Source organism: Gobius niger, assembly GCF_951799975.1.
Source record: "Gobius niger genome assembly, chromosome: 8".
Lineage (NCBI taxonomy): Eukaryota > Metazoa > Chordata > Actinopteri > Gobiiformes > Gobiidae > Gobius > Gobius niger.
The window spans coordinates 4438761-4463191 of record NC_136859.1 but is presented as its reverse complement, the minus strand read 5'-3'; the positions used below and the strand labels follow the sequence as shown (position 1 = coordinate 4463191).

General features: G+C 44.3%; 2 protein-coding genes across 2 annotated transcripts; both read left to right on the top strand.

The window, feature by feature from the left end:
- Positions 1–3313: 3313 nt before the first annotated feature.
- Positions 3314–6002, top strand: LOC306966698 (acyl-coenzyme A thioesterase 1-like; the record flags this gene model as incomplete). Its single annotated transcript, XM_079561511.1, has 4 exons — positions 3314–3496; positions 4122–4392; positions 4796–4983; positions 5394–6002. 4 exons carry the CDS (start codon positions 3314–3316, stop codon positions 6000–6002), a joined length of 1251 nt encoding a protein of 416 aa, XP_079417637.1.
- Positions 6003–15860: 9858 nt separating this feature from the next.
- LOC306966697 (acyl-coenzyme A thioesterase 1-like) lies at positions 15861–23101 on the top strand (the record flags this gene model as incomplete). Its single annotated transcript, XM_079561510.1, has 4 exons — positions 15861–16043; positions 17661–17931; positions 21859–22046; positions 22493–23101. 4 exons carry the CDS (start codon positions 15861–15863, stop codon positions 23099–23101), a joined length of 1251 nt encoding a protein of 416 aa, XP_079417636.1.
- Positions 23102–24431: the final 1330 nt, after the last annotated feature.

Below are 24431 nucleotides of genomic sequence, written 5' to 3'. Positions count from 1 at the left end.
CTCTCACACTTCAGCACAAAATTGATAGAAGCTTCTGTGCTGCAAAGTAAATTTTAGAAGATGCAGAACGACGGAAAAAAGGGTTTAGTTTTTTGACGTAGACATGGCTCGACAAAGACACAGCAGTTCAGATTGAGTGTCGTCCAGTTCACTTCAATTTTGTGTCCGAAACGCGCCAAACCCAAAGAGGGTGTAAAAATGGAGATTTACTTTACATGTACTTTACATGACCATTAACAAAACCCCACATAATAGTTTTATTGAAGATTGTATTGAATTACTTTCAGTTGTGTGCACTGAATTTGATTTAGTGATTACAGGTGATTGAGCATGTGAATGAAGCCAATAACAGGCACGTTAAAGAACTAAAGAGCAAAATGTGATTCTCAAGGTGGAACTGAAATTAACGAGTTTGTGAATGTAATAACTCTTGAAAAAAATAACATTTATAAATGTATCAATAAATATATGGAATCATAAATTAACAAGACAATTGTATTTATTTCCTCTGTATGATGGTAACAAATAATCATTGGTTGTTATAACTACTGTTTACTGTTTTGGCTACTCTTCCTGAGGTCCTCTTTTTTGCAACAAACAAATGCAATAAGTACAAGCAATCATTATCAATACATTTTGATATACATAAAACACAAACTTTTTGTTTAGTTACAACAGTAATCAGATTTTTTTTGTTTCTATTCCCTGTCCATTCTACACAGGGAAGTTAGTCTGGTAACGGAGCAGGGCGGGCCTAACGCGCACAAATGGTCAATGAACTAAACCAATCAGCAACAAGCAGATTCTGCATCTCACCAAACGCAAAGCATGCTGGTCCAGGTTAAAGGTCAGGACTACCCAGATTGAATCCCAAACAATGGCCGCTGGCTGCTCTGCTTTGCAACGACGACACTAGAGGCCACCATTGTTCCGCTGTTGCTGCAGTACCTCCATGTAGCCGCTAATGCATTGGACTTGAGACACGTGAAAAACAACTTTAGGGCCAGTACCTAATTTTCTTAAACTTAAACTGATTCAGAGCACACAAATACATCAGATTAAGAGAACAGCTGCTACAAAGCAGCAAACAGGTATTTGAAGCTGGTGGTGCCTCTTGGGTCTCCCGAACATCAAGGTGTAGGACCCTCCAGAGGCTGCAGTTGTGCATAAACCTTCTATCCGGCCTCCCCTGAACTGTTCATTGAAGCTCATGAACAGAAATCCATGAAGACTCATTTTCAAACAGTCTTGTTCACTGATGAGGCCGTGTAACCCTGGATGGTCAAATCAATGCAGTAGTGGATAGTTGGTGAATGGCCACCGTGTCCCAACAAGTCTCATGGATTCTTCCCTAAAACTGTAATGACTATAAATCATAAACCTACAAAAATCCTCCCCAAATCCCCCAGTTTTACCATGACATGATGGTAATCCGTCACACAAGGGGGCGTGGCCAAGCCGAGAGGGAAGAAAACCTCTCATGGGAATCACAATTTTTCAGTCTTTTTACCTGTTTTCTGGCGAACAATAAACATATTTATCACAGTCCAGTAAAGTCGAGCCAAATTCAGGTCCATATTTTCACAGCAAAATGTTCAGCTGAATTATTAATTGTGCCGAGGGGGCATTCTTCCTCCTTCCTCCATAACTAATCCATTCGTGGAGCCTGGCCAATTAAGTGCTCTTTAGTTAACCTGGTTACGTATAAACGTATTAATGAGGGAAACTTCTATTGTCAATAATGTCAATGGGGAGGAGTTGGGAAGAGTCATCTGTTTAATGTGTCTTTGGGAGAAACTCAGGATATAAATTTACCCAGCATGCAGCATTCACCTGCAGTCACACACAGACAAACCTGAAGCGTCTTGTCCAAGGACACGACCATCTGCACCTGCTGGATCCAGGATCCAAACCTTCAACCTTTCCATAAGACGACCTGCTCGGCCATTGTTGCCCAATACAAGTAAGTGAAGTTATACTTATACAATATTATTACTAAGTAGATGTAAAAAGTGTTGTGTGGAAAATAATATTCAAGTAAAAGTTGAAAAACACTTGACCTCGACTAAATGTGAATGAGAATGAATCACCTCTGACTAAAATACATGAACATAAAGCCAGGTCTGAACAAGGACTAAACTAGGGCTTTCATTTGACTTTATAAACTAATGGAGACTTTAAAAAGTAAAACACTGAGGTTAATGTTCACATAAAAGCATTGGAACACTACAGTGTGATACATGTGTTCACCAGTAGTGAATCAGCAGCTCATGAAGTTGTTCCACGGCTCTTTTGTATTATGTTTTGCTCGTGTTAGTTTATGGACAATGTTTGCTATTAGCTCCAAACACAGATGTCCATATCCTCCTGAGCTCCATAGACTGGACACTGGCTTTGCAGGAGTTCTGTTGTGACTTTCATCACAGGTTAATCCTCACATGTTTTGACCAATAAACCTGGAGCTTTGATCCGGACCTTTTGGTTCGGCTCCTCAACACTCGGGCCTATTGCCTTTTTTAACCATTCTGAACTTGACTGAATTGTCCAGAACATCCAAAGACTTGATGTCTGGGTCTTTCTTTGTGAACTTTTTATGTTCTCATGTAGCTCTGTCACTACACCACACAGTGATGCAGCTGCTCAGGAAGCTCTTTATTGTCCCTGTTGTGACAACTTTAGTCAGAGTTACTATAATCTCAAACCAGCCACAGTGTGGCCAATACACAAGACCAGGCTCCTCTCGTCTGATGACACGCTGAGCTTCAACTCACCACCAGAAAGTGCCGGCTTTCTGCATCCCAGACAAGATCCTTTTTTACATCTAAAGACACAATAGGCCCAAACGGCCTGGCCCTTAAACAAAAGGCCTTTCCTGATTACATCAACATCCCACTGTCTGTCTCCCCATGTATTTACATGTGACGCTGGTGATCTGCATAAACACACCAACGGTCTCCTGACCCTGTCATGCTGTTCTGCCTTTGGTGTGTTCACCTTTATAAGGTGATGCCAAAGCTGACTTGGGCAGAACTCTGATGCACAGCTTTGTGTGTTCTTCATATATATATATATATATATATATATATATATATGTATTAAACCTCACATCTTGACTAGACAACATCTCTTAAGCTTTTCTTTAACATTGGGTGAGAAAATCCACGACATCCCTCAGAAGCTTCAAACAGATTCTGTATCTCTTTAATTGTGTAGTTTTTTCTGCTCTTTACCTGCAGAGTTTCTCCTTACACTCGTGGTCAGTGCTGGTCCAGTTTATCGTCTTCATCGTCTTCGTCTCCTTGGTGTTACAGAGATGTCCTCACGTCTGCGTCTGATCCTCCTGCCCAGCGCTCGCTGCATGTTCGACGACCCGCTGCAGATCCGTGTGACGGGGCTGAGCTCGCAGCAGGACGTGGTGCTGAGGGCCAGCGCCACCGACGAGAAGGGCTCCAGCTTCAGCTCCTGGGCAGAGTTCAGGGCGGACCACAGCGGACAGGTACTGCACACAGATTCATCCATCAACTTTCATCAGGACCAGTCCTTACAGGGGCATTATGCATTAGGCTACAGTGGAGGAAAAAGTGAGTACACCGTGTGGAATTTCTTACATTTCTGCCTAAGTTGGTCACGAAATGTGGTCCGAGCTTTATTAACTTCACAAGAATTATTAAACAGTGTCTGCTTGAAAAAATAGCATCTGAGTGAAATGAGCGTCTAATCTGCAACGACAGGAAAGCAGTTATTGCTGCAAAAGAAGAGTCAGTCAGCTATTTAATACACGGGTGGACTCACTTATTCACATCTCAGGCTTTTCTGCAAAATATCGTGATACACCATGGACACCAGACTAACCATATAAATGTCTGTGTCCATAGAATATTTTTTGGAATATAACTGACCTTGCATCACATGAATGATCGCATTTTGAGGGACTATTTTCTAGCAGATCACTCCGCCGCTGCGTAGCTTATACAACCACTCAAATGCTCAAAGTTTTTTAAAAAGCACAGTCTGAGCTCATCCACTGACTCTGGACTGAAATGTTTTCAAAGCTGAGCAGATGATTAATGATGAGGTTATGTGTCAAAATGTTCTCGTCCTGTCATGCTCCTCTGCCTCAGGTCCACGTGTCACGGGACGCCCCCCTCAGGGGCTCCTACAGCGGGGTCCAGCCCATGGGTCTGTTCTGGTCCCTGAGCCCAGAAGTTCCACACAGAAAATTCTTCAAAAACCAGGCCCTGAGTCCACACGTGGTCCATTTCTCTGTGGTCGACAAGCAGGACGGGCAGATACTGGCGAAGGAGACCAACGAGAGGTGCATTCTGGGAGACGGAGTCCAGAGACAGACTGTGACGGGGCGGGGCTTCTCCGGGGTCCTCTTCACTCCCCCAGGTCTGTGTCCTACTCAGTCTAATGTTTTTGAATAGAACCAGGAGAGGAATGATTGAAAATGTCTTTTTAACAGACAGTGATTTCTTCAAACCTGTTTATTAACAGTTATGTTTCTCTTGTGACGTCACAACATCACCTGCTCTCCAGAGTTTTAAGTCACTCTTAAAACACGCCTCTATGCGTTGGCTTTCAGCTGAGCTGAGTTGAGCATTCCATGTTGTTATTTTGTACTGTGTATATATACATATATATATATATATATATATATTTGTCTATCACTGAAACATGTACAGCACTTTGGGCCGTGTCAACTGTATGTTAAATGTGCTTTATAAATAAACTTTGACCTTGTCCTTCAGTCCTGGAATAACACGCCTCTTTAACATGTGTCCTGTTGTCCCAGGCTCCGGGCCGTTTCCCGCGGTGCTCAACCTCTCCACCTTCCCGACAGAGAAGAGGGCGGGGCTTCTGGCGAACAAAGGCTTCGTGGTGATGACTGTCCCGATCTTCAACCGCAAATTGGACAAGAGCGAGCGGCTTCATCTGGATCAGTACGAGGCGGCCGTGCAGTATCTACTGCAGCACAGAAAGGTCTGAGTCTGAACTGCTCTGTTCTTCTGTAGCCGCTCCTCCAGGAGCAGGACCCGACTCACACCAGGGCCCGACTCACACCAGGACCCGACTCACACCGGAACATTCAAATTGCCAAAGCAATTTTCTGTGTATAGCAGGAAAATGTTGTCTTGTGTTTGAATATTTACTATTTTGCGAAGCTTTGAGTGATGATGATGGTGGGGGGTTAAAACAGTGCTATTCTCAAAAGTGACCAGCAGGAGGAGCTCTAAGCACAGCTCACTTTGTTCTGCTTTAATGAAAATCCAACTTCGTAACTCGACCTGTGGGGCTTGTGAGAGAAAGTTTTGTGAGATTGTAAACTCAGAACACGATAGAGTGTGGCTAAGGCCACGTGATTCTACAGTAACTTCTGTGCTGTGTTCCAGGTGGGCGGTGCGGAGGTGGGGGTGGTGGGCCTCTCTAAAGGGGCCGACGTGGCTCTGTCTGTGGCCGCGTTCGTGCGAGGCGTTGGGGCCGTCGTCTCGATCAACGGCTGCAGCGCTAACGTTCAACTGCCGCTCTTCTACAAACAACAGCAGATCCTCCCAGCGCTAAGACCTGATCTGTCCAAACGCATCACCCTGACCTCTGACCTTTATATGGTCAAAAACGCCCTGCCCATCCCGACGTCCGCAGAGCACCGTGACTCGGTCGTGCCCATAGAAAAGGCCAGCGCTCAGTTCCTGTTCGTGGCCTCGGAGGACGACCTGAACTGGGACAGTGTGGCGTTTATGGAGCAGATGGTGGAGCGGATGAAGCGTCACGGGAGGGATAATTTTGAGGCGGTTTCGTACCCTCAGGCGGGACACATCTTGGACACTCCGTTCTCACCGTTTGAAGTGTCTGGGTTCCATGGAGTTGAAAACATGGCGGTGCTTTGGGGAGGAGAACCCGCAGCGCACGCAAGAGCCGAGGTGCAACTGTGGAAGAAGATACAGGAGTTTTTCAGGAAGCATCTCAAGTGTGAGGCTAACCAGGCTAATGTTAAACTGTGATGATTCAGCGTAAAAGCATTCGTAGCGTAAGTTTAACTGTTTTCTCTCACACTTCAGCACAAAGTTGATAGAAGCATCTGTGCCGCAAAGTAAATTTTAGAAGATGCAGAACGACGGAAAAAAGGGTTTAGTTTTTTGACGTAGACATGGCTCGACAAAGACACAGCAGTTCAGATTGAGTGTCGTCCAGTTCACTTCAATTTTGTGTCCGAAACGCGCCAAACCCAAAGAGGGTGTAAAAATGGAGATTTACTTTACATGTACTTTACATGACCATTAACAAAACCCCACAGAATAGTTTTATTGAAGATTGTATTGAATTACTTTCAGTTGTGTGCACTGAATTTGATTTAGTGATTACAGGTGATTGAGCATGTGAATGAAGCCAATAACAGGCACGTTAAAGAACTAAAGAGCAAAATGTCGTTCTCAAGGAGGAACTGAAATTAATGTGTTTGTGGATGTAATAACTGTTGAAAAAATTAAATTTATAAATGTATCAATAAATATATGGAATCATAAATTAACAAGACAATTGTATTTATTTCCTCTGTATGATGGTAACAAATAATCATTGGTTGTTATACTGTTTATGTCAGCAGCTTATTGCTTTGGCTACTCTTCCTGGGGTCTTTTTTTTATCAACAAACAAATGCAATAAGTACTAGCAATCATTATCAATACATTTTGATATACTTAAAACACAAACTTTTTGTTTAGTTACAACAGTAATCAGATTTTTTTTTTGTTTCTATTCCCTGTCCATTCTACACAGGGAAGTTAGTCTGGTAACGGAGCAGGGCGGGCCTAACGCGCACAAATGGTCAATGAACTAAACCAATCAGCAGCAAGCAGATTCTGCATCTCACCAAGCGCAAAGCATGCTGGTCCAGGTTAAAGGTCAGGACTACCCAGATTGAATCCCAAACAATGGACGCTGGCTGCTCTGCTTTAAAACGACGACACTAGAGGCCGCCATTGCTCCGCCGTTGCTGCAGTACCTCCATGTAGCCGCTAATGCATTGGACTTTAGACGCGTGAAAAACAACTTTAGGGCCAGAACCTAATTTTCTTAAACTTAAACTGATTCAGAGCACACAAATACATCGGATTAAGAGAACAGCTGCTACAAAGCAGCAAACAGGTATTTGAAGCTGCTGGTGCCTCTGGAGTCTCCCGAACATCAAGGTGTAGGACCCTCAAGAGGCTGCAGTTGTGCATAAACCTTCTATCCGGCCTCCCCATAACTAATAATTGAAGCTCATGAACAGAAATCCATGAAGACTCATTTTCAAACAGTCTTGTTCACTGATGAGCGGCGTGTGACCGTGGATGGTCAGATGGATGGAGTAGTGGACGGTTGGTGAATGGCCACAATGTCCCAACAAGGCTGTGACGTCAGTAAGGAGGGGGCGGAGTCATGTTTTGGGCCAGAATCATGGGGAGAGAGCTGGTCGGCCCATTTAGGATCCCTGAAGGTGTGAAAATGACCTCTAAAAAATATGTGGAGTTTCTGACTGACCACTGTCTTCTGTGCTACAAAAAGAAGATATAAAGTTGTTGCTCATGTTTGAGGCTCCGCCCACAAACATGAGCTCATTGTCACTTCTGAAATTCTTTGCAGATGTTTGTGTGTTGCTGGTCCAGGTGAAGGGGTCTCACTCCAAAGTTGAGTGAAAAGTTGACAGCCCTGATAAAATAAAGTCTTGAATCTACATCTGGGACAAACTGAGAATTGTCCAAGTCTCATGGATTCTTCCCCAAAAGTGTAATGACTATAAAGCAAAATGTTCAGCTGAATTATTAATTGTGCCGTGGGGGCATTCTTATTCCTTCCTCCATAACTAATGACGACGTGGAGACGTCACATCCGGTGAGTGTATTCTGTGTTGACGCTCGTTGTGAGCAAGTTGAACTCTCTGTTACTATTGTTAATCCACGTATTAAACGTAGCTTTAGAGTCCACTCTAGCTTGTTATAGATCTAATTTGACCCATTATCTCCGCGGACCCAATTCTCCGCTTGAACCAACACTTCTGCGTGGATTTACCTTCTCTCTCTTCTCCGTAACGTGGTAGCTCGCTGGCTAGCTTAGCCCGCAAGCCTAGCCATGGCTGCCCCGTCCACTTCTGCCTCTTTAGTGCTGTTCTGCTCAGTTTGCCGTATGTCGAGTCAGAACCCTGCCTCTTTCAAAGACGATAGGAGTAGTTGCGTTAGGTGTAGTGTAGTGGTTGCTTTGGAGACCAGGGTGTCCGATTTAGAGGAGCGGCTGGCCGGAGTTTTGGTGAAGGCTAGCGTTAGCTACAGTCAGATAGCGACAGGGACCGTAGCCGCAGGGGTGGGGGAAGGACAAAGCGCACACCCGTAGCGCACCAAACTCTTCACGTCCAGAACAGGTTTTCTCCCCTCAGCGCCACACCGGCTGAACCTGATACTCTGGTGATTGGAAGCTCCATAGTTAGGGATGTGAAGATCCCAGCAGCTTTGGTTAGGTGTTATCCGGGGGCCAGAGTTGGTGACATCGAAGAATAACCTTAGGCGCTTAAAGCAGGGAGGGAGGCGGTTCCGTCAGATCGTGATCCACGCGGGTGGTAACGATATTCGGCGGAGACAGTCAGAGATTCTCAAATTGCAAGTAGGCGCGGTGTGTGAATTGGCGAAGTCGATGTCAGATACCGTAATATACTCTGGTCCTCTGCCCAACTTGGTCAATGATGAAATGTATAGCAGACATTTATCATTCAACTGCTGGTTGTCTAGATGGTGCGAGCAAAATGATGTTGGATATGTCAACAATTGGAGCGCCTTTTGGGGATAGCCCAAGCTCATGCGCAGGGATGGCATACATCCAAATTTGGATGGTGCATCCCTTTTATCTAAGAATGTGGCCGATAGCCTCAGTCGCGGCCTAAATTGACGGTCCAGATATGAGCTCCGGGCGCAGAGCAGTAGTGTAGAACGCTCCTCTGTAACCACCAACCCTGCTCCCGGATTGTCACAAATCAAGTGTGTAGATTCTTCAGAACAAATAAAGACTGTGTCTGTCCTCCGTAAACCAAAGACTAAAATATCAAAAGCTAACAAAACAAACACTGGTGTACGACCAAATAACCTAATACAAATACCCAAAAGTAAACTAAGCATTAAACAAAACGATAAACAAAGTGCTCAGCACATAACGTTTGGGTTGTTGAATATTAGATCAATCTCTTCGAAGTCCCTTTTAGTTAATGACTTACTTTGCGATTACAACATTAACCTTCTCGCCCTAACTGAAACATGGCTTCAGCAGGACGACTATGTTAGGCTTAATGAATCTACTCCTCCTAGTTATGTCAATTTTCAAGCAGCTAGAACCACTGGCCGAGGTGGTGGGGTCGCAGCGATATCACACTCTAATCTTGTTCTAAATCCAAAAAACTACCTAAAGTTTAATTCATTTGAAAGTCTAACGCTGTCTCTCACCTGTCCCAAATTTAAAAATCAAAAAGCTTTACTACTAGCAATTATTTATCGGCCTCCGGGCCCCTACTCAGACTTCTTAGCAGAATTTTCTGAGTTTTTAGCCAGCATAGAGCTGGACTGGAATAAAATTATAATAGTGGGTGATTTTAAAGGGGCTATATCATGCTATTTTAGCCATTCCAAAGTTAAGTATAGGCATTTATATGATATATTATACCTCTACCATTATGGAGCACTCATTTTTGTGATAAATATAAGTGTTTTCTGGAGGTATTTTTCGAACCCGGAAGACACAACGCTTTGATCCAGTTAACTCCGCCCCCTCTCTCCGCACATACAACTTTCCCGTAATATAAATAAACAACAATAAGTGAAGTTACTTCACGATGCAGTTATATGGAGTTGACATCTGCAACACAGCTTCATAAATGGCTAACACACATGCTAATATGCTAACACACAAGCTAACCCGCGTTTGGATTGACTCACCCTCTGCTCCATCGCTGTTTACATTATGGGACTCGCGTTGGTTATAAAAGTTAATCCACTTTGATTCTGGCGAAGGTTCCCCAAAGATCCATCAGTGACAATCACAGAAAAACAATATTTTGGCTGATAGTCGCTGAATCCCGGAGAAAAAAACAGCTGAGTGGCCTCTTCTTGAAAAAGGTTGAATATAAACTCCTCGTCCTCGTAGCCAAACGCGCTTCTTTTTCTCCGTCCGTGACATTATCGTTAGTTAAGAATAAAGAACAGGTGTGTCCAGAGTAGGTAACGAGCTCCATCTTCACAGCTGCAGCGCAAACATGACTGATCTGTTCAGACGCTCAGGGATGTGTTTGTTTTGGCCACATTTTTTACTCTTTGTTTCTCTCTTACGACCGAAATAATGAAAACGCTGTTTTACACATTAAAATCAGGCTGTAAGCATAGAATTAAGACATTACATTACAGACGTTGAGCACTTCCGTTCCGTTGTTACGACACAACTGAACACTCAGTCGTTCACCAGGAGAGGGAGGAGCAGCTGCTCAGAGAGCAGGATTCAGGAGGATTACTGAGAGCTGCGTGAATGAAGCCACAAACCACTCTGGGGGTGTTTTTGATAAGGAAATAGCACAACAACATGGCTAAAAGCTCCAAAAAGTCGATTTTGCATGATATAGGACCTTTAACATCCACGTCGATAATAAGAGTGACAGTCTGAGCAGGGCATTTAGTGCCTGCTGGACGGGGTTGGCTTCACACAAAATGTGAATAAACCTACCCACTGTCATAAACACACCCTTGATTTGGTTTTGACATATGGGATTGAAATTAGCAACCTAAACGTTCTCCCTCAAAACCCTGCGCTTTCTAACCATTTCCTAATTACATTCAATTTCTTAATTGAAGATTACACTAATCCACAGGATAAAATTAAATTAAAACGGACACTATCTGAATAATCTGTGTTAAAATTTAAAGAAATTATCCAACCAGTCTTTAACATTACAGAGAATAGCTCGCTTACTGATTTAAATGATAGTGATGAGTATGTGGACAGCGTTATGCTCACGTTAAAAACTGCCCTTGATGTTGCGGCTCCACTGAAACAGAAAGTTATTCGGCCAAGGTGTGTCGCCCCCTGGTACAACGCGGAAACACGAGCGCTTAAGCGGAAGACTCGCAAATTAGAACGGATATGGCGCAATTCGTGCACTGAACAATCTCTTAGATATTGGAACAAATGCCTACTCGCATTTAAGCAAGCCATGAGGAAAGCAAAAACAAACTACTACTCTTCATTAATTGAAGCAAATAAAAACAACCCTAGGTTTCTCTTCAGTACTGTGGCCCGGCTAACCCCTCATCCTGATCTAAACCTAGTTGAGTCATTGACTCCATCTGAAGTCTTAGACAGGTTTATAACTGTAGATGAGGCTGAGGTATCATCAATCATTATGTCCTCAAAACCTTCAACTTGTCTTCTAGATCCAATTCCAATTAAACTCCTTAAAGAAATTACTCCTGAAATCTCAGATACCATATTGAAAATAATTAACTCGTCTTTAGAAAACGGTTATGTGCCAAAGTTCTTTAAATACGCTGTTATCAAACCACTTTTGAAAAAACATAGTCTGGATCCTGACATTTTAGCCAACTATAGGCCCATATCTAATGTCCCTTTCATCTCAAAAGTCCTTGAAAAAGTAGTGGCTAAGCAGCTTTGCAGTCACCTACAGAACAATAACTTATTTGAAAAATGTCAGTCAGGGTACAGAAGTTATCATAGCACAGAGACCGCCTTAGTCAAAGTTACCAACGACCTGTTATTAGCAGCTGACGCCGGACTAGCTTCAATCCTAGTTTTGTTAGACCTCAGCGCAGCCTTTGACACAATCGACCACAATATTCTCCTGCAGAGGTTAGAATGTGGCGTAGGCATCAGGGGAACAGCCCTCTCCTGGTTTAAATCTTATTTATGTGACAGGCAACAATTCGTTAATGTAAACCAAAAGTCTTCACCTTGTTCCAAAGTGTGCTATGGGGTGCCACAAGGTTCAGTGCTCGGGCCAATTTTATTTATACTATACATTCTTCCATTCGGTAACATAATCCGAAATCACAATATAAAATTTCACTGTTATGCGGACGACACACATCTGTATTTATCGATAAAACCAGGTCAGACAGATAAATTAGAAACACTTAGCTCCTGCGTAAAAGCCATTAAGACATGGATGAAATTACCTCCTTCTTAACCCGGACAAAACCAAGGTTATTATATTAGGCCCTCAAAAACTGAGAGAGTCTTTATCTCAACAGATCATCTCCCTGGATAATATTAGCACATCAACGAGCACAACAGTAAAAAACCTCGGAGTACTGTTTGACCAAGACCTCTCTTTTAAAACACATATAAACCAGGCTTGTAAAATAGCGTTCTTTCACCTGCGCAACATTACTAAAATACGAAATATCCTAACTAAGAGCGATGCAGAAAAAACGTATTCACGCATTTGTCTCTCCATTGGCTTCCTGTTGAGTTTAGAATAAAATTTAAAATCCTTCTCCTCACATTTAAATCCATAAAGGGTTTAGCTCCGCTTTATCTCCAAGACGCTGTCATTCCATATCAGCCAACCAGAGACTCCGCTCTCAAAACTCAGGGCAACTAGTGATTCCTCGAGTCTCCAAAATGACTGTAGGAGGCAGAGCCTTTAGCTCCAAGCTCCGGTTTTGTGGAATAAACTCCCAGCCCACGTTAAAGAAGCAGACACAGTCCCTATATTTAAGACTAGGCTCAAAACGTACCTCTTCGAATTAGCTATAATCAGGTCAGTTTGGTAAAGCTCTGACCCACAGCCTGAAGTAAAGCTGCCATAGGAGAAACACTGCTGTGGGAAGTACCGTCCACTGAGCGCTATCCTCTTCTTCTTACTGCAGACTTTGTCTTATCATGATACAATATTTAATTTATCTGTAGTCTGTTCATCACTATTCACATGGTGTCTCCTGCCCCCCCTCGGGAGTGCCTGTCTAGATCGAACGGAGGAACCGGCATTCTGGAATCTGAGGACTGGACGGTCTGCGATCTTGGCCCGTCTGCTGAGGGATCCTTCGGCCCTGGGTCTCTATAGCCTGTCCGTCCATGGGAGTGGATCCTCTTCTGTGGTTTTCCCCAAGGTTTCTCTTTTCTCCTGCCGGGTTTTTGAGTTTTTCCTTGCCGTGCTGGAGAGTCTAAGGACGGGGGACGCCCACGCCGCTCGTCGCTACCTCCTATTGGATATTATATTTGCCATTATATTTACCTGAACTTTTAATTGTCATATTTATTGCTCTGTTTTATTGCCTTGATGTTTGTTGCAGCTGTGAGGCGACTTCTGTTGTGATATTGGGCTATACAAAACCATTAAACTTGAAACTTGAAACTAATCCATTCGTACAGTCTGGCCTTGGACATTAAATGCTCATTAGTTAACCTGGTTACTTATAAATGTTTTAATGAAGGAAACTTCTATTGTCAATAATGTCAATGGGGAGGAGTTGGGAAGAGTCATCTGTTTAATGTGTCTTCGGGAGCAACTCAGGACATAAACTTACCCAGCATGCAGCATTCACCTGCAGTCACACACAGACGAACCTGAAGCGTCTTGTCCAAGGACACGACCATCTGCACCTGCTGGATCCAGAATCCAAACCTTCAACCTTTCCATAAGACGACCATTGTTGCCCAATACAAGTAAGTGCGGTTATACTTATACAATATTAATACTAAGTAGATGTAAAAAGTATTGTGTGGAAAATAATATTCAAGTACAAGTTGAAAAACACTTGACCTCGACTAAATGTTGTGGAAATATGTGTCTTCTTGTTTTCAGTTTTCTATATATAATATGTTCTTAGCTTAAAGTGAGATAACAGTTGTTTCTCCTCCTCCTGTTGACCTAAGTTGGCCTTCCTGCTGACCATGCAATAAGGTTGGATTGCAGTTGTTCAATTGTTGTTACAGTTGTATTTACGACATCTGTTTAAAGATATCTGTTTTAGTGTCCTGTTAAAGAATGCTTTGATGTAAGACCTTATAGATCAGCTCCTTTGGTATAAAAGCTTGGTGTTTTGTTAAACCTGCAGACTCTCCTGCGACTGTCTTCACGCTGTCATCTTGTGCTAATAAAGGCTCTAAGAACTGCTTTGCTTTTAGCATTTTTCTTAGCATTTTTGTTAGCCACAACATCCACAATTTGGTGCATTGGCCGGGAAAAAAAACAGCAAATTGAAATCTTTTTCAAGAAAACCCACAACGATTGATTTCAGGCCTGACAAGTGACGCCATCGCAGGGAGTCTCCATACAGCCTTTTCCACCTTCATTCAAAAGAGAGCGCTCTCCTTTAACAGGAAATGCAGAATTTACAGAATATCCGCCAATTGGATTAATCTAAATTATTTTTTGAATGATTGGCCGCGCTCTATGTTTGTGTTTGTTTTGTTTTTGTTGAGTAAATTACTGAAATGATATTAAGGCTGTGAAATTGGCAGAAAATCTAAAAAAAAAAAAAACAGTATCTCCTACTTTATTAGGGCTGTGTGTTGTGCTTTGTTTGTCTTTCACCCTGGGCGGATTCTCTATATTCTCCCCTTGAGCTGAGAGATATGCTTAACTCCGCCCCTTTCCCTTTGTTCAGGGTCACAGCAGAGCTTGAGGCAGTAAAACACTGTGAAAGCTTCCTAGCTTACTATCAAGTTTGTAAGAGTAGATAAGGCATATTTAAAAACAGAAACAACAATTCTAGATAATTGAGTAATGTATCTAAAGATAAATGGACTCTGAGTAGTTTTAAGATCAGCAACCTCTTGTAAGTCTATCGTCAATCAAATTAGCTGCACTGGTAATTGACAAATCATTTATCCAAACGAAATTGAGATTTTATTTTGGTCAAATCACCTAATCCTGTTCATTCATTCATGTTTTCATTTATTCATTTATTTCAGGCAAAATGCAGTATATTGTGTGGAAACATGATGATCCAGCTTGGTGTTTTGTTAAACCTGCAGACTCTCCTGCGACTGTCTTCACTCTGTCATCTTGTGCTAATAAAGGCTCTAAGAACTGCTTTGCTTTTAGCATTTTTCTTAGCATTTTTGTTAGTCACAACATTCACAATGTGAATGAGAATGAATCACCTCTGACTAAACTACATGAACATAAAGCCAGGTCTGAACAAGGACTAAACTAGGGCTTTCATTTGACTTTATAAACTCATGGAGACTTTAAAAAGTAAAACACTGAGGTTAATGTTCCCATAAAAGCATTGGAACACTACAGTGTGATACATGTGTTCACCAGTAGTGAATCAGCAGCTCATGAAGTTGTTCCACGGCTCTTTTGTATTATGTTTTGCTCGTGTTAGTTTATGGACAATGTTTGCTATTAGCTCCAAACACAGATGTCCATATCCTCCTGAGCTCCATAGACTGGACACTGGCTTTGCAGGAGTTCTGTTGTGACTTTCATTACAGGTTAATCCTCACATGTTTTGACCAAAGACACTTATTTTTCATTAAATTTTGCAATAAACCTGAAGCTTTGATCCGCACCTTTTGGTTCGGCTCTTCAACACTCGGGCCTATTGCCTTTTTTAACCATTCTGAACTTGACTGAATTGTCCAGAACATCCAAAGGTCTTTCTTTGTGAACTTTTTATGTTCTCATGTAGCTCTGTCACTACACCACACAGTGATGCAGCTGCTCAGGAAGCTCTCTGTTGTCCCTCAGAAGCTTCAAACAGATTCTGTATCTCTTTAATTGTTTAGTTTTTTCTTTACCTGCAGAGTTTCTCCTTACACTCGTGGTCAGTGCTGGTCCAGTTTATCGTCTTCATCGTCTTCGTCTCCTTGGTGTTACAGAGATGTCCTCACGTCTGCGTCTGATCCTCCTGCCCAGCGCTCGCTGCATGTTCGACGACCCGCTGCAGATCCGTGTGACGGGGCTGAGCTCGCAGCAGGACGTGGTGCTGAGGGCCAGCGCCACCGACGAGAAGGGCTCCAGCTTCAGCTCCTGGGCAGAGTTCAGGGCGGACCACAGCGGACAGGTACTGCACACAGATTCATCCATCAACTTTCATCAGGACCAGTCCTTACAGGGGCATTATGCATTAGGCTACAGTGGAGGAAAAAGTGAGTACACCGTGTGGAATTTCTTACATTTCTGCCTAAGTTGGTCACGAAATGTGGTCCGAGCTTTATTAACATCACTTATCAATTATTAAACAGTGTCTGCTTGAAAAAATAGCTTCTGAGTGAAATGAGCGTCTAATCTGCAACGACAGGAAAGCAGTTATTGCTGCAAAAGAAGAGTCAGTCAGCTATTTACACGGGTGGACTCACTTATTCACATCTCAGGCTTTTCTGCAAAACATCGTGATAAACGTATGAATTGATTTTTCTATTGATGATTGCACGTTGTCCAGGCCCTGAGGCAACAAAACAGCCCCACACATGATTCTCCTGCTCCAGACTCCACAGTGAGGGGAGGGTTTTGATGTCGGGGCTGTTCCATTTTTACTCCACACATGACGTTGTGTTTTCCTCCAAAACTATTCAACTTTGGGTCCAACAGTCCACTGAATGTTTTGCCAGTAGTGCTGTGGACCATCTCAGTGCTCTGTCGCAAACCCTATCCCCACTGTAAAGTATGATGCAAGAGCATCAAGAGAATGAAACTAAAACTAGTGATTATAAGTGTAAAACTACAACTAAAACATGTGGTCCTGTTGTGGCTTAAAGGGATATTTCAGGATTTTTGACATAGGGCCTCATTTCCTAGTTATCCAGAGTGTTGCTGATTTCTGGAGATATTTTTTTTTTTTTTGTAATTCATGCAGTTCTTATGTTTGAAGAGTTACGTGGCGCTAGGCTAGTGCAAGGCTAGTGTATTTCTATGGTATCAGCTAGCCTGCATTAAAAACAGTCTGACCCGCTCCACAGAGCACCTGAGGCAAATCACTGATAACACCAGACTAACCATATAAATGTCTGTGTCCATAGCATCATGTTTGGAATATAACTGACCTGCATCACATGAGTGATCGCATTTTGAGGGGCTATTTTCTAGCAGATCACTTTGCGCGGCGTGGCCACCAGATGGCGACACAGACCTGATCCATAAAGTATAAAGACATTTTTCTACAAACATCAAACCTTGTGTTTCTAAACATTTACATTTTGAATAATGAGACACACTGTTGGAGCCATTTCAGCCATGTTTGATCCTCCTGCCACTGTGTGGCGCTGTGTGTGTTGATATAATTACCTGCCCTATATAAGGGGTGAGGAAGGGGCACTCAGGTGTTGCAGTATGGGGGCATACATCTTTTTGACCGTGTCCAGTGTCTATGGAGTCTGAAGTCTGTGTCCCTGTCGATGGCTGTGAGGTTTGCCAAATAAACCTTTGAAATACAGTATTCTTTGTTTTGGAAGACACGCGTCCGAGACGCCTCATTACTGCAGCCAGAGCGGACCTTTGCATAGGGCAAATCCTGGCAGCTTCACACACATTAATACTAAAAGTGTTCACACGTGTTTTAAAAGCACAGTCTGAGCTCATCCACTGACTCTGGACTGAAATGTTTTCAAAGCTGTGCAGATGATTAATGATGAGGTTATGTGTCAAAATGTTCTTATCGTCCTGTCACGCTCCTCTGCCTCAGGTCCACGTGTCACGGGACGCCCCCCTCAGGGGCTCCTACAGCGGGGTCCAGCCCATGGGTCTGTTCTGGTCCCTGAGCCCAGAAGTTCCACATGCAAGATTCTTCAAAAACCAGGCCCTGAGTCCACACGTGGTCCACTTCTCTGTGGTCGACAAGCAGGACGGGCAGATACTGGCGAAGGAGACCAACGAGAGGTGCATTCTGGGAGACGGAGTCCAGAGACAGACTGTGACGGGGCAGGGCTTCACCGGGGTCCTCTTCACTCCCCCAGGTCTGTGTCCTACTCAGTCTAATGTTTTTGAATAGAACCAGGAGTGGAATGACTGAAAATGTCTTTTTAACAGATAGTGATTTCTTCAAACCTGTTTATTAACAGTTATGTTTCTCTGGTGACGTCACAACATCACCTGCTCTCCAGAGTTTTAAGTCACTCTTAAAACACGCCTCTATGCGTTGGCTTTCAACACGAGCTGAGTTGAGCATTCCATGTTGTTATTTTGTACTGTGTATATATATATATATATATATATATATATATATATATATATATAAAACTCTTCCTCACCCTCCGCGGGTGGTCTCTTTTTCCTCCTGCTCGGGTCCTCTACCAGAGGCCTGGGAGCTTGAGGGTTCTGCGCAGTATCTTTGCTGTTCCTAGAACTGCACTTTTCTGGACCGAGATGTCTGATGTATTTCCTGGGATCTGCTGGAGCCACTCCTCCAGTTTGGGGGTCACTGCCCCGAGTGCCCCAACGACCACGGGCACCACTGATGCCTTCACCCTCCAGGTTTTCTCCAGCTCTTCTCTGAGCCCCTGGTATTTCTCTAGTTTCTCGTGTTCCTTTTTCCTGATGTTGAGGTCGCTTGGTATTGCTATGTCGACCACAATGGCTTTCCTCTGCTCTTTGTCCACCACCACAATGTCCGGTTGGTTCGCCATTACCATTTTGTCCGTCTGTATCTGGAAGTCCCACAGGATCTTGGCTCGGTCATTCTCGACCACCTTTGGAGGTGTTTCCCACTTTGACCTTGGGGTTTCCAGCCCATACTCTGCACAGATGTTCCTGTACACTATACCAGCCACTTGGTTATGGCGCTCCATGTAAGCTTTCCCTGCCAGCATCTTACACCCTGCAGTTATGTGCTGGATTGTCTCATTGGCCTCTTTGCACAGTCTACACCTGGGGTCTTGTCTGGTGTGGTAGATCTGGGCCTCTATTGCTCTGGTGCTCAAGGCCTGCTCCTGTGCAGCCATGATGAGCCTCTGTGCTGTCCTTTAGTCCGGCTCTGTCTAGCCATTGGTAGGATTTCTGTATATCCGCCACTTCAGTTATGTTTCGGTGGTACATGCCGTGTAGGGGCTTGTCCTCCCATGACGGGACCTCCAGCACCTCATCTTCTGTTCCCCATTGTCTGAGACATTCACTGAGCACGTCATCTGTCGGAGCCTTGTCCTTGATGTACATATATATATATATATATATATATATATTTGTCTCTCACTGAAACATGTACAGCACTTTGGGCCGTGTCAACTGTATGTTAAATGTGCTTTATACACTGCTCACAAAAATTTCTGGGATATCCGACTGTCCAGTTAGGAAGCCACGTTTATTGTGAATCAGTTTCACTTGGTGTTGTGGAAATTAAACAGACACAGGTGTAAATGAGAGGCAATTAGCAAGATCACTCCAAAAGAGGAATGGTTTTGCAGGTGGTGACCACAGACCATTTCCCTGTCTTCATCCTTCGTACCGTATTTTTGGAACACTTTTGCATTTGTCCAGTGTTCTCACCACTAGAGGCATCATGAGGAGCATCTACAACCCACAGAAGCTGCTCAGGGAGTGATGCTCATCCAAAATGGCACGTCTATTCGTGCTGTGGCAAGAAGGTTTGCTGTGTCTCCCAGCGCAGTGTCCAGAGCCTGGAGGAGATACCAGGAGACAGGCCAGTACACCAGGAGACCTGGGGGGGGCCGACCGAGGTCAACAACCCAGCAGCAGGACCGCTATCTGCTCATTTGTGCACGGAGAAACCGGAGAAGCACTGCCCGAGCCCTACAAAATGACCTCCAGAGGGCCACAAATGTGCATGTTGGTCCTCAAACGGTCAGAACCCGACTCCATGAGGGTGGTATGAGGGCCCCACGTCCACAAGTTGGGCCGGTGCTTACTGCCCAACACCGTGCAGCCCGATTGGCATTTGCCCGAGAACACAGCGATTGGCAGATTGGCCAATGGTGCCCTGTGCTCTTCACGGATGAGAGCAGGTTCACCCTGAGCACATGTGACAGACGTGACAGAGTCTGGAGACGCCCTGGAGAACGTTCTGCTGCTGCAACATCATCCAGCATGACCGGTTTGGTGGTGGGTCAGTGATGGTCTGGGGAGGCATTTCATTGGAGGGCCGCACAGCCCTCCATGTGCGAGCCAGAGGTTCCCTGACTGGCATTGGGGACCGGGATGAGATCCTCAGACCTATTGTAAGACCATATGCTGGTGCTGTGGGCCCTGGGTTCCTTCTGATGCCTGATAATGCCAGGCCACATGTGGCAAGAGTGTGTCAGCAGGTCCTGCATGATGAAGGTATTGATGTTATGGACTGGCCTGCCCGTTCCCCAGACTTAAATCCAATAGATACATCTGGGACATCATGTCTCGGTCCATCCATCAACGCCACGTCGCACCACAGACTGTCCAGGAGCTGACTGATGCTCTAATCCAGGTCTGGTAGGAGATCCCTCAGGAGGACATCCGTGGTCTCATCAGGAGCATGCCCAGGCGTTGTAGGGAGTGCATTCAGGCACGTGGAGGCCACACACACGACTGAGGATGATACAGACTCGTTTGGAGGAATTTCTGCAGAATTTGGATCAACCAGTGACCAGATTTGTCACTTTGATTTTGACTATAATTTTGGATCCAGACCTCCAGGGGCTGAGAATTTCATTTCCATTTATCATTCTTATGTTATTTTGGTCTCAACACATTGCCCTACACCAGGGGTGGCCAACACGCGGCTCTCGAGCCGCATGCGGCTCTTGGCCAATCAGAGTGCGGCTCTTTGCATGATTGGAGATGTTTAATACAATGCGGCTCTTTGCAAAATAATTGGTAAATATTTCCCATAAACTGTAACAGTCTTTGACCAAAAATCCAACCATAGTCCTACAGACCCTGTTTCCATCTCTACACACATGAATGAGAGTCCGAATCTCTCTCCTTTTCGAGGCGGCGTGTAAAAGGTGCCCGTACAGCCTCACTCAAAGCGGTATGTAGGTTGAATCGGTATGTAGGCAGATCGTGGCACTAGGATTAGCTTCTGTGCTCTTCAGGTTTCTGATCAGCTACTCTTTATTTGATGTAATTTGGCTTCATATTCACAGAAAAAGATCAAAATTAGGAAATGGAAAAAAGCGGAGCTCTAATAAAGCATATGATGCGAAGCGCGACATCATGACTTTCCTTTCACATGTGACAGAAACTGTAACAGATGCAAGCTGAAAACAGACTCTCAGACGTCCTCCAGAGGCTCCTGGTTAAAGTTTATGAACTTTGTGCAGCCTAGAGTGCGTTCTCTGCACAGTCCAGTCAGGACTGAGCTGCAGGCACTGAGCGCACAGGCCAGGGGTGAATCAGAGAAGGGGGCTCAGTGGGCAGGGCCCCACATACAAACACACCCCAGCATTAAAAAAAAAAGAAAAAAAATCTAATTCTGTCTCAGTCAGAGCAGAAAGCACAAAATTTCAGTTAATATACATGTATTTCAATCTTGGTGAGGAGTAAAACCATTCAATCTAACACAATTATTAAAAAAAAAGAGAAAAAGGCCAGACATAAAGTTATAGTTTATTGGGATTAAATAAAACGGTCACATTCTATTTAATCACAATAAACTAAAGCCCCGGGATCTCGCTAATGGTTGGTGCCTTTGTGGCTCTTCACGGGATCAAGGTTGAAAATTTCGGCTCTTGGTCTCTGACTAGTTGGCCACCCCTGCCCTACACTATGAATAAAGATTTTCATCCGAAAAATCGAATTGATTGACATCCAGGATGTGTTTTTTGAGTATGCCCTAAGTTTTTGTGAGCAGTGTCAATAAACTTTGACCTTGACCTTCAGTCCTGGAGCTCACACCTGGTTTCGAGTGTTGAAGAGAATAACAGGCCTCTTTAACATGTGTCCTGTTGTCCCAGGCTCCGGGCCGTTTCCCGCGGTGCTCAACCCTTCCACCTTCCCGTCAGAGAAGAGGGCGGGGCTTCTGGCAAACAAAGGCTTCGTGGTGATGACTGTCCCGGTCTTCAACCGCAAATTGGACAAGAGCGAGCGGCTTCATCTGGATCAGTACGAGGCGGCCGTGCAGTATCTACTGCAGCACAGCAAGGTCTGAGTCTGAACTGCTCAGTTCTTCTGTAGACGCTCCTCCAGGAGCAGGGCCCGACTCACACCAGGGCCCGACTTACACCAGGGCCAGACTCACACCAGGGGCCCGACTCACACCAGGGCCCGACTCACACCGGAACATTCAAATTACCAAAGCAATTTTCTGTGTATACCAGGAAAATGTTGTCTTGTGTTTGAATATTTACTATTTTGCGAAGATTTGCGTGATGATGGTGATGGGGGTTTAAAACAGTGCTATTCTCAAAAGTGACCAGCAGGAGGAGCTCTAAGCACAGCTCACTTTGTTCTGCTTTAATGAAAATCCAACTTCGTAACTCGACCTGTGGGGCTTGTGAGAGAAAGTTTTGTGAGATTGTAAACTCAGAACACGATACAGTTTGGCTAAGGCCACGTGATCCTGGAGTAACCTTCTGTGCTGTGTTCCAGGTGGGCGGTGCGGAGGTGGGGGTCATGGGCCTCTCTAAAGGGGCCGACGTGGCTCTGTCTCTGGCCGCGTTCGTGCGAGGCGTTGGGGCCGTCGTCTCGATCAACGGCTGCAACGCTGCCGCTCAACTGCCGCTCTTCTACAAACAACAGCAGATCCTCCCAGCGCTAAAACCTGATCTGTCCAAATGCATCGCCCTGACCTCTGACCTTTATATGGTCAAAAACGCCCTGCCCATCCCGACGTCCGCAGAGCACCGAGACTCGGTCGTGCCCATAGAAAAGGCCAGCGCTCAGTTCCTGTTCGTGGCCTCGGAGGACGACCTGCAGTGGGACAGTGTGGCGTTTATGGAGCAGATGGTGGAGCGGCTGAAGCGTCACGGGAGGAATAACTTTGAGGCGGTTTCGTACCCTCAGGCGGGACACATCTTGGACACTCCGTTCTCACCGTTTGAAGTGTCTATGTTCCATGGAGTTGTAAACATGGTGATGCTTTGGGGAGGAGAACCCGCGGCCCACGCAAGAGCCGAGGTGCTGCTGTGGAGGAAGATACAGGAGTTTTTCAGGAAGCACCTCAAGTGTGAGGCTAACCAGGCTAATGTTAAACTGTGAGGCTAACCAGGCTAATGCTAAACTGTGAGGCTAACCAGGCTAACGCTAAACTGTGAGGCTAACCAGGCTAATGCTAAACTGTGATGATTCAGCGTGAAAGCATTCGTCGCGTAAGTTTAACTGTTTTCTCTCACACTTCAGCACAAAGTTGATAGAAGCTTCTGTGCCGCAAAGTAAATTTTAGAAGATGCAGAACGACGGAAAAAAGGGTTTAGTTTTTTGACGTAGACATGGCTCGACAAAGACACAGCAGTTCAGATTGAGTGTCGTCCAATTCACTTAAATTTTGTGTCCAAAACGCGCCAAAACCAAAGAGGGTGTAAAAATTGAGATTTACTTTACATGTACTTTACATGACCATTAACAAAACCCCACAGAATAGTTTATTGAAGATTGTATTGAATTACTTTCAGTTGTGTGCACTGAATTTGATTTAGTGATTACAGGTGATTGAGCATGTGAATGAAGCCAATAACAGGCACGTTAAAGAACTAAAGAGCAAAATGTCGTTCTAAAGGAGGAACTGAAATTAATGAGTTTGTGAATGTAGTAACTCTTGAAAAAAAAAATATATATAAATGTATCAATAAATATATGGAATCATAAATTAACAAGACAATTGTATTTATTTCCTCTGTATGATGGTAACAAATAATCATTGGTTGTTATAACTACTGTTTACTGTTTTGGCTACTCTTCCTGGGGTCTTTTTTTTTGCAACAAACAAATGCAATAAGTACTAGCAATCATTATCAATACATTTTGATATACTTAAAACACAAGCTTTTTGTTTAGTTACAACAGTAATCAGATTTTTTTGTTTCTATTCCCTGTCCATTCTACACAGGGAAGTTAGTCTGGTAACAGAGCAGGGCGGGTCTAACGCGCACAAATGGTCAATGAACTAAACCAATCAGCAATAAGCAGATTCTGCATCTCACCAAACGCAAAGCATGCTGGTCCAGGTTAAAGGTCAGGACTACCCAGATGAATCCCAAACAATGGCCGCTGGCTGCTCTGCTTAGCAACGACGACACTAGAGGCCGCCATTGCTCCGCCGTTGCTGCAGTACCTCCATGTAGCCGCTAATGCATTGGACTTTAGACACGTGAAAAACAACTTTAGGGCCGGTACCTAATTTTCTTAAACTTAAACTGATTCAGAGCACACAAATACATCAGATTAAGAGAACAGCTGCTACAAAGCAGCAAACAGGTATTTGAAGCTGCTGGTGCCTCTGGAGTCTCCCGAACATCAAGGTGTAGGACCCTCCAGAGGCTGCAGTTGTGCATAAACCTTCTATCCGGCCTCCCCTACACTGTTCATTGAA